Below are 15216 nucleotides of genomic sequence, written 5' to 3' on the forward strand. Positions count from 1 at the left end.
CACATGAAAAATGTCACTCATCTAATCTCTTTGATTCATTTAAAGTTATTAGCAAAAAAAACCCTCTTAAGACATCAGTTTTCCAGTGCAGGTTTTTTTGTTTTTCTTTGAATCCAGCGAAGAAAGTTTACTACTTAAAGGATGAGTACTAAGCTTTCAAAATGACACTCCCTACATTTTCTCTTTTACATGGGGACTAGATTTCTTACCTAGGGTTTTGCCTTTGAATTGTGATCCAACTTTCACGTGAGCCTGGAATACAGGTGATGTTTGAACTACAAGTTCCAGCCCAAAGGTTGTATACATTTGAATGTACATGGAGGACTGCCTGAAAATAGTGATGTCTCCTAAAAGAATAAGGATATTTAGAAATAGATATTTTGACGCATAGGTTATTGCAAAGTAATTATTTTAATGCATACATGAGTGTTCTAGCATTCTGTCTGCAAGTCGTCTCCTTCCACACACAGCTATCCATAGAGGGACAGATGGAATAGGAAAGATTTGTAACCTTCCTTTAAAGCTTCTGCTATTGGCAATTGTGACAGAAAAGGTGCTGGCTTGTGTAAACCAGACATTTAATGTAATTCAGATTTTACATCTACATTCACTTTTTTTTTTACCTGATCTGTAAGGCAGTCGCTTAAGTTCATCATCATCAGTAAGGAGATCATTCTGAGAAATCACAATTTTGTCCTGTAAGAAAAGGACATGGAATCAGAAATAACTATCTGTACTCATGGTATTCATATGTTCTTTAACTTAAGCAACTGTATTGTCAATGACTTATACAAAAGGCAAATTGATTCAAGCTTTCTCTCACATGTTATTCCATATTGCTTTCAGTTTTTACTTTGAAACTCTGAGTTCCTGAGCTGATGTGTCAACTGAGATCTTGACTGAGTATGCATGAACTGGAACATATATTTAGTATCTCTCACCCATAATTTTTCTAGTTCAGACTACTAGCAATGACTTTAAGTACTTTCATTGATCTGGTCACTGAAATGCTGGATAGAACCTGTGGAGGGAATACTTACCTTTGTAGACAGGTAAATTACAGCACTAAGTGATGTCTCAGAATGAGAATAACCAGACTTTTCATATACAGCCATTAGGGTTCCATTGTGTGGCAGGCTGGAACTCTGGAGGAAAATAGTGAAAAGGAAAGTCTGTGTCAGAATAACAATGATTTGTAGAATAAATCTGAAGCTGGAACAGGCTGCCCAGGGAGGTGGTGGAGTCACCATCCCTGGATGTGTTTAAAGAGCGGGTAGACGAGGTACTTAGGGATATGGTTTAGTGGGTAGATAGGAATGGTTGGACATGATGATCTCAGAGGTCTTTTCCAACCGAGCAATTCTGTGTGATTCTGTGTGTGTGAAATGTATATCATAGGAAGACCTCAGTTTGTGTTCTGATAGGAAACCAAAGACAGAATAAAATATATCCATTTGATATTGTGTGTTTCCAGACTGCAGGAAATTACCTTCATAAGAACATAAGTGCAAACTCCATGGAACCTGTATGACCTAGAATCAAACGTGGTAATAAAGGAGCCTCCTTCCAAGGAACACCTTCCAGGGCAGGGCAAGTCTTTGCAGTTCCATTGACCCATCATACATTTACTGAGGAAAACAAGAAATTCTGTAGAAGTTTATTCTCATACTAAGGCACAATTTAACAGTAGAGTGTTTGATTCTTCTGTGTGGAGGTTTTGCCGTAGCTGATCAACATGCAAAATTGGCTCGTGAACACAGTGTAACATGCATATACATTCTGAACTTTCATTTCTACTGCTTTGAAATTTCTTTCATTTACACTAAAAACTTAGCTACTTCCTAGTAATGGAAGACGTAATTTGTATCACTTTTCCCCTTATACTTTCTCTGCTTTGATTGTCTTTGTTTATGCATATCACTTGCAGTTGTTAATCTTAATGCAAAGTTGCTGAACTGCTGTATGGACTATCAGGAAGATTTACTGAACAGACTAATCATGAAAAGTGCATTTATTGTTACAGTTCTGGTGATCAAATTCCATTGTTTATCCTTTATTTCATTTATTAAAATTATGATAGCAAGAGAAGTAACAAAAAAAGAATTATTCCACTTTTTAAAAAAATATCTAAATTTAAAAAATACTGTCTTGAGTAATTATTTTCTGTTGCAAAGCAGAAATTTTGTTTTCAGCTTTCAGAAACACTGAGATTGCCAGAAAGAAATTGTAAATACTAGATATTTGTTCTGTACTGATTTTACTGCCACTTTCACAGAGGAGAGAAAAGTGCTACTGTTTTGCGTGGCCTGAACATTTATATTTATACAGATCTATCAGGAAATGAGACATGTACCTCTTCAGTTACAAATATATGATTTGTGGCACTCACAGAAGGTGGCCTCAGAGAGAGTGTGACACGTTTGCAGCTGCCTTCGGAAAAGTTAGGCTGAATTTTCCAATTGCTTGCTGAGGATACTCTCTATCCTCTCATGAAAGTACTTGTTGCTACTCACCAGGCTCTACATGCTGCTTTCATTGTCTCACCAGGAGCGTATGTTTTCCCATTCAGTGTACATGGACACTGCTTAATGTGAACACATGTTCCATTCTTTGAGATGTCATCAAGAACAGTTCCTACCAAAGAAGAGAAACAGAATAAACTCTTTTTCGTATCCCTACTCAGCACTAAAGCTATTACAGCTTCAATGCCTTCCAAAACTAGTCTGAGAATGCAATTATTGCACAGCCAGTGCCAACACAGAGATATAATGTGCAAGTCACTTTCTCTTAATTAAAATAAAACTGACTCTTTACAAATTATAACTGTGCTTGGCTGTTCTGTTATATGAAAATGCAGACAATTGTCTTCATTTGAAATTTGAACTTAATTTGAAATAATAACCTTGAATGTTATTTTTTCAAAAGTTATTTTTTTGCTATAGTACTCAAAGTTGGGATTTGTGACGATCGGACACATTCTGTTTAGTAAAGTCCTAACTCTAGTTTTAAATATGTAGCTCACAACACATTACTTTTGACTAGACAAAATGTTGATTATATCAATGTCAATACCCACATAACAGCAAACCTTGGAGGATATTTCAGTTCTGAAATGTCAAGAAACAATGCAAATGATAGCAATAGTTACAATTTTTGCAGGAAGTTAATCTTGAACGATTTTAATGGCTGTTCTGTTATATGAAAATGCAGACAATTGTCTTCACTTGAAATTGGAACTTAATTTGAAATAATAAGCTTGAATGTTATTTTTTTAAAAATTCTTTTTTGCTATGGTACTCTAAGTTGGGATTTGTGAAGATCGGACACATTCTGTTTAGTAGAGTCCTAAGTCTAGTTTTAAATATGTAGCTCACAACACATTACTTTTGACTAGACAAAATGTTGATTATATCAATGTCAATACCCACATAACAGCAAACCTTGGAGGATATTTCAGTTCTGAAATGTCAAGAAACAATGCAAATGATAGCAATAGTTACAATTTTCATAGGAATCTTGAACGATTTTAATGTGATTTTCCAAAATGCCCATAACATTGCAGAACTTCTCTAAGGTGTGCTACCTATTGCTGGTGCCCCAAAAGGCCAGATAAGTGTTTGGGCTAGGAAATTAATTATGCTTAACCAATGTGTATTATAGTACAGAACTTCAAGGAGGCAGCATATATTTATCCCATCGCGTATCATGGTCTTGTGAGGCAAATAGTTTCACAGCTCCGTTCTTGCAAACAATGATCAAGTATCTTTAAGGACCATGGTTATTCAAGACACCAGCAATATAACGTTACCATAGAATGGCAGCTCTAACAGCACAATACCCCAGAATGCACTGCTAGTTCATTATTAAGAAGTCTATTCCACTTGACTGGATATATGTCAAAAACATTTGTATGGGTCATTTAGGACATCATGAATACAGAAATGATACCTTCAGGACAAAAGCAACCGTAGGTACAGTGACTGGAACAGCTGTACTCAGGGTTGGAACAGGTTTTAATACATGGAGAACCACATTCCTCATAGATCTGGTTAGCAGAACATTTTCCCACAGCTGCAAAAAATGGTGAAAGTGTTAAGGTTTTTGAAGTGTAAACGTAGAAGAATGTCTCATTTACCACCTGGGATGGAGAAGACCTTGTGATTTCTGGCACTAACGTTCTCTTATCTTGCCTCAATACTCAAGTCATCATCTGAGCATTCATCATTACCATCATATTGACTCTAGCTTTTATACATTTTTCATACCCTGCTTAGTTGGAACTCCTTTCAGAAGCTTGAGGAGTGGCAAACAAGCTACATTGCAGCCTCATAAACTACCACAAATCAAATTTTCTGTAGTACTTGAAGGATTTAAAGAATATAACTCTATCTTCCGTATAGTTCATGCTTCTCAGACATCATCTGCTTTTCAGAATGCAGTGACCTAGCAATTCTAATATATGGAACCCAGAACATGTTTTACTACGTGATAAATTCGAGCAGAGATTTTTCCTTATCTGAAAGAGTGAAAACAAAGTGGAGTAGTGAAATAGAGGTATGTAGAGACGAGGCTGACAAAGAAGCAATAAAAAGTTCATTACCTTAGTACATTTGGCATTTATTTCAAAATTCTTAGATTCTCAGCTTTGGTGGTTTTTTGGAAACAAGGATTCCCATTCCCCCTCTTTTAAATTTTATTTTTATTTTTATTTCTAATTTTTTTTTTATTTAAGCTTTGCCTTTTATCCCTTTCCTACTAGTCCTAGCAATGGTCTACAGGCAACATGAAAAATGCTATGACTTGGAGAAAACCAGGCTATTATTTTACTGTGATTAGTGAGAATTATTGTATAGTTCTATGAATGCACATAGTGCCTTAATAATATATCTGAATCTATAAAATGCCATGAGGAGTTTACAGTTTTGATTAAAACTAATTGTGGACCAACCTAAGTATAAAATGTGTTACCAATTTATGTAAGATGTATAACTTTGGTGAAGAGGAAGGGGAAAATTATTTCAGAAGAAGTGCAATCTTAAAATCTTAAAAACCAACCTAAGTATAAAATGAGTTACCAATTTATGTAAGATGTATCACTTTGGTGAAGAGGAAGGGGAGAATTCTTTCAGAAGAAGTGCAATCTTAAAATCTTAAAGTGCCAGGGATAAAAATGGAGCTTAGTAGGGAATGTTTTCAGTAAGTATGAGGAAAGAATGAAAGAAAACTCAATGTTAAACACAAAACAGAAAATGAAGAGTGGAACCAATAAGTGAAGATCAAGAGTAGAATAGAACACGACAGCAGAGATGCAGGGAGGACAAAATGATCAAAGGCCTTGTAAATAACAATGATGAGAAAATAAGACTATGGCAAGGTAAACAATGACTTCAGAAATACCGTTCAACTGGGATTTCGCTATTCTTACGCTAAGATCTAAATGGCAGCAAATCTTAAATACTTTTGAAACAAAGTAAGAATCAAGGGATAAGGAGAAATATATTCCTGTCAAAGCAATTTATTTTATGAGTTTTTCACTTGTGACCATATATTCATACAAAGGATAAATGAAAGTATGACTGGTACATGCTTCTGAAAGACAATATCATATTAAGCAAGGTCACTTTGAAATATATTCTTTTTTGACATGTGCTGCGTCTCTGGTAATTTAATGTGTAAGATGGTTTAGAAATAACAAGATCGATTTTAGTTACTCTTTACTTTTTTTATGATCAGCATTTCGTCTTATAAAGCAATGAATCCTGCTACATAACACTGACTATAGATTGACATTTCAAGTGGATGCAAAAATACTGTGAAAGGTGAATCAGAACTTTGATAACAAGCAGGCACTTAAAAAAAAGTGTGTCTAATCATGTACAGCCTGGAGAGTAATTAGAAGTACTTCTAATCAGTAGTTGTAATTAAAAAGGTTGAGCATCTGAAACTGGGACTACTGAATACCTTCAGTGAATAAAAGAGGCTATGGTAATTGTTAGCAAAAATGTTCAAAGACTTCATAGGCCATTTAAAAGTTCTCCCTCTTTACTGCCTTGTTTGTTAAGCACAATAATGAAAAATTGTATTAAGAGAGAACAGCCTCCTGTTCTCTGAAAAAACAGTTCTCACTTGGTGGATACTTCTGTTCTATGGTCAAAAATCTAGATGTAGGAGCTGTTTCACGCTTTCTCTTTCTCCTTTGAGGTTTCCATGCTCTCCTACTTAATGCTTTACCAAAGACCACTGTTTTTCTCTTAGGAAAATAATTTGTTTGAGTCAAGACAGTGGAGACTTTTCCATCAGTTGATATAAATTCCAGTTAATTGTCATTCTCCCTCTGTGTAAGATATAGCAAAGTTAACTACAATCTCCTATGAATAAAACATTTGAACTTACAGCAGAAGTTTTCAGTTCTCCAATTGTACACCACTTGATGGGACATAGCACATTGTCTTGAATACTCTGAAAGTGTAGAGCAAGTGCAATTGTGTTGTCCAGGCTCACTGCAATCCTGCATATCAAATTGGCAACGCATGACAAACCCATCTTTTGGCACACTGCAGGTTGGTGACACCGAGTTAAGTAGCTGAGAGCAGATCATGGCCTAAATTAAAAAAAGAAAATTGTTCCTAGTAGAGTTTCCTCCATGTGAAAACCACAATAGAATATTACTGCTAGTTACGGTTTTCTTATTGGTTTGTTTGCTCCCCCCCCAAGATAGTTTAGTAATATATATTTGACTTAAAATGCATGAGAAATTCATGAATAGAAGGAAATATATTCTATGTATAATAGAAGGATCTTGATATGTTGAATTAGTTCCACTTCTCATTAAATCAAAAATTAAGTCATTATTTCAGTACCATCAATCTCCCTAAAAATGGCAAACAAACATTACAGGAAGGCAGTATGTTATCTGATGGAGATTCAGTTCCAGGACAAACATCTCCGATGTTTGATAACAGCATTCATTCCCCTTTGAGCAAACATTCGATAAGTTTGTATTGCCTATCATGTTACCTACTGCAGTATATGGTCTCAGAGAGAAGCAATGTAAAAAGGTTACACCTCCCAGCTAACAGAAGTTGTGAATACAAGTAATATTTACAACGTTCTTCAGAAAAGTATCTTCCTCACAGGAACCACAGAAACTCCTCTTCTTTATTCCTGCTCCTATTGTCAAACTGATGCTATGAAACTAATGGTGCTCTGTTTTTCTGTTCTGGGAAAAGGAAGGATTCTAGCTGGCTCTTCCTCTGTAGTATGAAAGCAAAATGCTTAAACAAAAGGAATGGCTTCTATTTCCAAACTAAGAGATTCTGGGGTTGCTAGAAAATAAGATGAAACTATTAAGGAAAATAGAAAAAAGCTGTCCTATTTCAAGAGACAACTTTTTAAGCATTCTGTAATTAGTACTAACCTATACACTGTAAACAAATAAGAGAAATTTGAGAATTGCAAAGTCTCAAAAATGAGAATTGCAAAGTAAGGTCAAGTACTAACTAATAGTACTACACTAGTTCTAGTGTATAGACACTGTAAACAAATAAGAGAAATTTGAGAATTGCAAAGTCTCAAAAATGAGAATTGCAAAGTAAGGTCATATTCTTGTGAGGAAGTATGAACAGGACTAAAGAGCATAATCAGTCTATTTAAAGTGAAATGCTTAAGATGAAAGCAATGAGTACTTGCCATTACGTATATGGTAACTTTATGACCTGCTAGGTAGAAAAAAGAACACGTTGTTGAGAAATATTATGGAGTTTCCATCTCCTCAGCCTGGAAGATCCACCTAGAAGATACTAAAAACCTACTAGAATATTGGCCTGGACAACCTGCTCTGGTTGACCCTGCTTGAGCAGATGACTTGGATTAGATGATCTGAGGAGATGCCTTCCAAGCTGAACCATTCTACGATTCTGTAAAATCTATGTGGGAATGTAAAATTTTAGTTTTCCTGGTGAAACAACTTAACAGGATCATCCTAAGTAGGATTTTATTTCTGTATCTGAGAAACCTAAGAAAGCCCTTTTGCTATTACCAAGCTTTCTCTTTTAACCACAGTTATATGGATGCATCATTTTTCAGGTACACTGATTTTCTTTTCATCTAGGACTGGAATTGATAGCAGTAGATAGTGATTGGCTCTGTTATGAAGGGCTACAACTCTATTTTATGGGAACAAAGCTGATAAAAACTTTTAGGTTTCAGCTAATACTGGTATGCAGGTTGTCATAGTGCTCAAGGTCTTCAAGGTCTTTAGATAAACATGTGCAGAGGCTGAGGGGAGCAGAAACCTAAGGGAGTTGACCCCAAGGTGACCCCAGGATGACCAATTAATACTATTCACACCATCAACATCAAGTTCACTATGAATTGGGGAGTTTGCTGGGGATGACCCTTCTCTGCCTCTTCCTCTCCCTCCTGCTGCCTCTTCCATGGCTGACATCTGTAAAGGGACTTGTTTACTGTCCTAACCCTGACACCTACTCCCTCACAATGTTGGCTGAGTATAATTCTGTGTATTTTATATTATAACTGTTATCAATATTAGTTGTTTATTATTATTATAATCATTGTTATTATTTTATTAAATATATTTCTATTTAAACCCACAAATCTTTCTTTTTCCTGAGCACCCTCCCCTGGTGGGGAGGAGGCATTGGGTAATAGAGCAACTGTATAAACCATGACAACAGCTTATAATGTCAGGTCTCTAGTTCAATAAAAAGTTCTTCAAAGCTTCACTGGTTTCCATGAATTTCCTGTGATGATCTGCATGAAATTTCAGACAGCTGTGAGTTAAATGCTGGTAGGTTTATATTAGTGATATAAATCCAGCCTCAAAAATGCCCCCTGGCCTTCTTAAAAATGTTTTTTAATGCAAAGAACTCCTTTTCTTTCTCATATCATGCTACACAAATTTTTACTTTCTCCATTTTCATGGAAGCCAGTTTTACAAAACCACTGCTTCTCCATTGTTGATTTTTTCTGTCTTTCCATCTCTATCAAAATTATGCTACAGAAAACCCAAGAAGGTACTTCTTACGTATTTTTTGTGAGGAATGGTAGAAATCGATATCTCCTCAGACAGGCAGATTTCTGATGGATCATCCATTTTTTGTAATGCAGCAAATTTATATGTATCCAGCAATTTACCTGTAAATTGAAGAGTTATAATTTGTGAAGAAAATCCCTCATGAATTTTAGTTTTTGCTGTGATGTAGCAAAACTCAGATTCTACTTTTTGACAGTGAAAGGTCTTACCAATTAATCTTCCTGATGAAGATTTTCCTCTTTTTGCCATCTACTTGGAGAGTATTCAGTAAAATATGCTTTTCTCACCTTGATAATTTCCCTGAGCTATTTTCTATCACATCTACTACCCTACAAAATAACAGCTGCTACTGTTTTTCTGCCAGCTGTGTTATCTTTTGCCAGCTGCTAATCCATGCCTCTTCTCGATTTTCCTTTTTGTGCCATCTACTTGGAGAGTATTCAGTAAAACATGCTTTTATCACCTTGATAATTTGAGCTATTTTCTATCACATCTACAACCCTACACAATAACAGCTGCTACTGTTTTTCTGCCAGCTGTGTTATCTTTTGCCAGCTGCTAATCCATGCCTCTTCTCATTCTCCATTCTTATATTTTCTCCTACACGTGGAGTTAAATTCATCACAACCCAAAAAATATAGTATACTTTTTAGAACTCTTTCCTGTGGTACGTATAGAAAAGTGCCCCTGACTGTGTTGATCTGAGATTACTTTACTGTGAAATTTAATGTCTCCACACTAGGACTGTAGTTCAGATTAGTAGTGTGCCTTCTAAGCAAATCTTCCAAATATACCCACTCAATACAATTTTATTTCTGTTGTGGAGTGGTCTTGGCACACAGAATTCCTTTAAGATGAAATCAAGCCAGAAGATGTGCTCCAAAAGCATGTGGAATGAGCTCCAGATGCTAATGGGCACTCTAATCTGATACAACAGACCAGATCTGAGTGACTCTGAAGTGGAACCCCCACACCACATATAGCACAGATGTCAAGTCCCGAGCACTGTTTTGTTCTAAAGATCCACTCTTACTGGGACACACTACTTGCTAATGTTCTTGCCCACTATGCTCTTTTTTATTATAGCCTCTTTCTTGCTTCTGTCTAATGTAATCATTTCCCTCACTGTGCCTTGTCATGAATCTAGATGGTTTTGAAAGTTAGGTGAGAGTGTGATCCTTATCATATGTTTCTAAAATATAAGATAGTCCTTATCACTTGTCTGAGGAACTCAAAATATTATCATCAAACCGAATAATAGCGTGTAGCATAATCATATGATAGGTATGTTGGTGACCTATGGGAGTGCTTTACTCAATTCTGAAACTGAGTGAGTGGTCAGAGTAGTGTTAGTACAGTATTACATTTCCAACTTGACTTAGTTTAACTAATTCTCCCATATGACCTGTCCTTAGGTCTTACCTTCACTCACAAATTCATTCAATTCATAACCATCATAATTTCCACACATTCCACAGGTTTTCCCCATGTATTTTTTTTCAGTCAAAACCTAAAATAAAATAGAACAAAACATTTAAAAGGATCAACCTAAGTAAAATTACCTATACAGCATTACCTTTCTCAAACAAATTCAGTACAAGGATCCAACTAAAGGGGATCCTTCTCATTAATTTCAGTGACCTGGCTACAGGAAAAGTTTTGGAAGCAGTAACTTCTTTTCTCAATAGCCAAATAGTGATTGTTTCAAGTTTTCTATTTAATTAACAAACAAGATTCTGAGATATTTGCGGAGAATTGAATGGGGATAATATTCTAAGGAGTCAGAAAAAATAGAAAAGGAAATAATGCTGTTTCCTTGCTCAAACCTTTGTTACAGAGCACAGATTTCAGGTTTGTTCTCTTAAGAAACTGAAGGTTACAGGAAGAAAATCTGTTCTCTGAAAATCTGTATTCAATTATCTATTGCTCTGGATAGTAAAGTGGTAGTATTACTACTGACTACAAACAATGAATTATTATGAAACCCTTTGATTAGAGGGTTGATTAGAGATCTGACTATATGTAGAATATAGTGTGTATCCATCACAGTAGCAGTTCCTGTTATGTGTGTGATAGTCATGTTGGTAAATCTCCTAGACAATTTATTGCATAACGATCTCCCTGTTTTAGCAAACTCACCAATTTAAAATTCAGAGTCTTTTGTGATATAAATATCACTGGACATGCTGAGAAAATGTACCCTCTTCTCTGAAATACATCAGGGATTTTGGAGGGAAAACATGAAAAGATTCAGAAAAAGGAAAGAAACAAAGGAGCTGATACAAACACCATACATTTGAAACCAAAAGAAGTCTAGGAGAAGCACAGTAGAAATGACAAAACTGTGGTAAACACTATTAAATTCTACAAAACTTTAAACAACTTCAACATCCTTTTATCAAAACATTGTAGCTGCTGGAATAGCCTGAGGAAAGTTTAAAATCTGTGAAAGCGTCCACAAATCTCAACATCGGTGGCTTTGTTAACTACCAATGCTGGAAGTGAAAGGAACACACAGGTATAAAAAGAAAAGTGGTTTATTTCAAGACGAAGGGATGAAGCAGGAAAAGAATAAATACCCAAATAGTACACACATGCAAAAAGCACCCATTAAGTCTAAAGGGATCTTGGTAAGATTCCAGTGAGTCAGTGAGAATTTTCTCTTCTGCTTTATGAGAACATTTTACTAACCATGAGATAGTCGTCATTGTTCCACATGACAACTAGCTCCATCTCCATCAGCTTGGCCACCAGACGGGTGTTGCGTCCATAAGGTGCTATTTGAATTCCATTGTTGGTGTAAGGCAACTTAATGACACTGTAACAAGATGAGAAGAGAAACCAACCTTCTTATACCAATATTATGTATTAGTTATCTTTTTTAGATATAAAACATATATAATCTGAGTACTTGCAGCAATGAAAAAGAATTTTTTTGCTTTGTAATTGTAATATTTCAAAATGCATCAGAACTTCTGCTGATTGAAAATCAGTGTCACCAGTTTCATAGAATAATCACCAGGAGATGGTTGCATACTGATTAAACTAGTGAAAACGTCTCCACAGGACTTGGCACCTTCACTTGGTTTGGCTTTATATGGGTATAGTTATATGTTTCAAGAACTTGTAACAGTACAAATTGTGTGGTAGAACTATTGTTGATTATCCTTAAGAGCTTTTATGGACTACAGTCTGGTAATATAGAAATTATTGCTATGACAGAAAACCAACAAGGTTAGAAAAAGTAATAAGGGGAATGTTGCAGCAGAATCGGGTATTCATCCTTGCAGCTGAATTCTAGTTCTACAAACTGGAACTACTGGAAAGAGTCCAGTGGAGGCCTACAAAGATGATGAGGGGACTGAAGCATCTCCCATATGAGGAAAGGCTGAGAGACCTGGGTCTGTTCAGCCTGGAGAAGAAAAGGCTGAGAGGGGATCTTATTAATGATTATAAAGATCTAAAGCGTGGGTGTCAAGAGGTTGAGGCCAGACTCTTTTTCAGTGGTGCCCTGAAACAGGACAAGGGGCAATGGGTACAAACTAGAACACAGGATGTTCAAGGTGTACATGAGGAAAATCTTATTTATTTTGATGGTGACAGACCACTGGAACAGACTACCCAGAAAACTTGTGGTTTCTTCTTCTCTGGAGACTTTCAAAAACCACTTGAATGCTATCCTGTGCAACCCACAGGTGAGCCTGCTTTGCCAGGGGGTTGAACTAGATCATAGAATCATTAAGGTTGGAAGAGAGCTCTAAGATCATCAAGTCCAACCAGAAATCTAACCAAGTCCAACACCTTTTTTGAATACCTGCAGGGATAGTGACTCCACCACTTCCCTGGGCAGCCTGTTCCAGTGCTTTACAAACCTTTCAGTGAGGGAAATTTTCCTAATATCTAATCTAAACCTCCCCTGGTGAAACTTGAGGACATTTCCTCTTGTCCTCCTGTCACTAGTTACATGGAAGTGACCTACACTCGCCTCTCTACAACCTCCTCTCAGGTAGTTGTAAAGAGTGATAAGGTCTCCCCTCATTCTTCTCTTCTCCAGACTAAACAACCCCAGCTCCCTCAGTTGCTCCTCATAAGACTTGTGCTCCAGACCCTTCACCAGCTTCATTGCCCTTCTCTGGACACACTTCAGTGCTTCAGTGTCCTTGTAGTGAGGAGTCCAAAACTGAACGCAGTATTGGAAGTGTGGCCTCACCAGTGCCGAGTATGATCACTTCCCACCTGCTGGTCCCACTATTTCTGATGCAGGCCAGGATACTGCTGGCCTTCTCGGCCACTTGGGCACTCTGCTGGCTTATGTTCACTGGATGTTCTCCAGAGGTCCCTTCCAACCCCTACTGTTCTGTGATTCTGTGTAACCAACAACATTAATGAACACATATACTTTGCTAAGTACTCAGCAAGTATGTGATATAGCCACAGAAAAGCTGGTTGGAAGGGACCTTCAGAAGTTGCCCAGGTCAGCCTTCTGCATGAAGCAGGACTATGTGCAACACTAGACCAGGTTGGTCACGGCATTTGGATCTTGTGAATGTAGGGCAAAAATTTAAAATCTAGATCATTAGGTTAGGCTCATAGATTTATATAGTTTCTGGCAACCTAAACTAATAAAGGAAGCCTTTCTTAATACAGTTTGCTAAATTAAGTTATAGCACCAAGTTGTCTTTTTGTAGTGATGGTTATTGTGCCCAGGTAAATATAACAAGATACAGACAATTCACAGTCTATTATTTCCCATATCCCCATATACTCACAGACAAAAATTCATCACGGCCTAACCGATAAAAATGCCAAAAACTTCCCTGGAGATATTTCCTTGTATGAGAGCAACTTGTCTAGAAAGATGAATGATGCAGAACCCAAAGGTTCTCATCAGTGTGACCCTTGGAATAATGTGAACAAGCAATGGTCTCATACACAAGGACTTCATATTAAGCCACTCCAATATTTCTCTGTTGGTTGTATAGTTCAAAGTTTCTCTTATACCCTATATATGTGTTGTCATTAGCACAGTGGTTTCAGAGTTACCTAAATCTCAAGTCAAATGAACTCTAAACAAAACACAGGAATTTCAACTAATATCTACCAAGGGTATAAGCCGTTTCATCTATGCTTGTAGTGGACATAATTATAAGCTGATTAGTAGTATGTCAAAACTGTTTTGGTTTGAAAAGGATAGCTTATCCATTTGCCTAGAGACATGTACTCTTAAGCTTGATTCAAATAACTGCAAATGAAATACTTATCTAGAGAGTGAGAGTGCTTGATAGGAAGAAATGGGAGTAGAGTCCAGTCAGGTATGATAACTTCTGTAATCCGTTAATTTATTTTTGATGCAAAGTAGTCATCTTTGGTGCAACTGCTACGTAACTCCTTGACTTCTTTAAACATGTTTTTCATTAATCGCAGAATCTTACCCAACGCTCCTGACAGAAATGCTGCCTTTCTCAACAATGACAACAGAAGGTCCCAGCTCAATAATGATCCTTGCAATTTTTTTATCGAGCCCACGGCGAAATTGAATGTTGAAGTCTGGGCTGGTTTCATCACATACAGTTGCAAAGATATAGTTGCAGGTTCCAGTGAAGTCATACTGGTATTTATCAAAGGTTGAAAAATGCCCTCCGCCCCAGGTAGAACAGGAATCTTTGCTCAAAACTATAAAAGTGAAAGAGAAAAAGGGATTTAGGTCTTCTAACAGCACGTTTGTTTATTCTGATTGCCATTTCAAAGATAAATAGCTGGAAAAGCTATTAGGTTTCTACTAAAGATTAATTGTGCAAACAACATCCTAGCCATTTTTTTGGTAACCTCAGTATTTTATCTCAAGTCAAGAAGTGAAATAATATTTGGAGTCAGTGCAATATTATTCTTTACTCTAAGCACAGGAGAGCTCCCTAGCTTCCAAGCTTGGGAAACACCCTTCAATCTCCATTGTGGGTAATATAAAGGTTTACCTCCTTATTTCAGTCTGCTCGATCCGTTCGCAAACACAACAGCTTGCTACTGGATATACCTTTAACACCTCGGGCACAACATCTATGAAGCTATCTATGGCATTACTGTATCATGATTCATTGCACAGTCAGTTCATTAGACATCCAAAGACAATCTTTCAAGTTCAACTTGTAAGTCCCAGCTTTTTT

At 36.7% G+C, this 15216-nt stretch overlaps 1 protein-coding gene across 1 annotated transcript in view; it reads right to left on the minus strand.

Annotated features, from left to right (window-relative positions):
* Window positions 1-14728, minus strand: part of MUC6 (mucin 6, oligomeric mucus/gel-forming) — a gene marked incomplete at its 5' end in the record, with an annotated part of 32610 nt that extends 17882 nt beyond the window's left edge. The window contains 11 exons of the mRNA XM_010186794.1: window positions 210-347; window positions 624-696; window positions 1041-1145; window positions 1490-1628; window positions 2514-2634; window positions 3949-4071; window positions 6394-6601; window positions 9047-9156; window positions 10478-10565; window positions 11747-11873; window positions 14488-14728. Of these exons, the coding sequence (XP_010185096.1) occupies window positions 210-347; window positions 624-696; window positions 1041-1145; window positions 1490-1628; window positions 2514-2634; window positions 3949-4071; window positions 6394-6601; window positions 9047-9156; window positions 10478-10565; window positions 11747-11873; window positions 14488-14728 (1473 nt within the window). The remainder of the gene's footprint in view (window positions 1-209; window positions 348-623; window positions 697-1040; window positions 1146-1489; window positions 1629-2513; window positions 2635-3948; window positions 4072-6393; window positions 6602-9046; window positions 9157-10477; window positions 10566-11746; window positions 11874-14487) is intronic.
* Window positions 14729-15216: the final 488 nt, after the last annotated feature.

This window comes from Mesitornis unicolor, unplaced genomic scaffold (genome assembly GCF_000695765.1).
Source record: "Mesitornis unicolor isolate BGI_N332 unplaced genomic scaffold, ASM69576v1 scaffold7536, whole genome shotgun sequence".
Classification (NCBI taxonomy): domain Eukaryota; kingdom Metazoa; phylum Chordata; class Aves; order Mesitornithiformes; family Mesitornithidae; genus Mesitornis; species Mesitornis unicolor.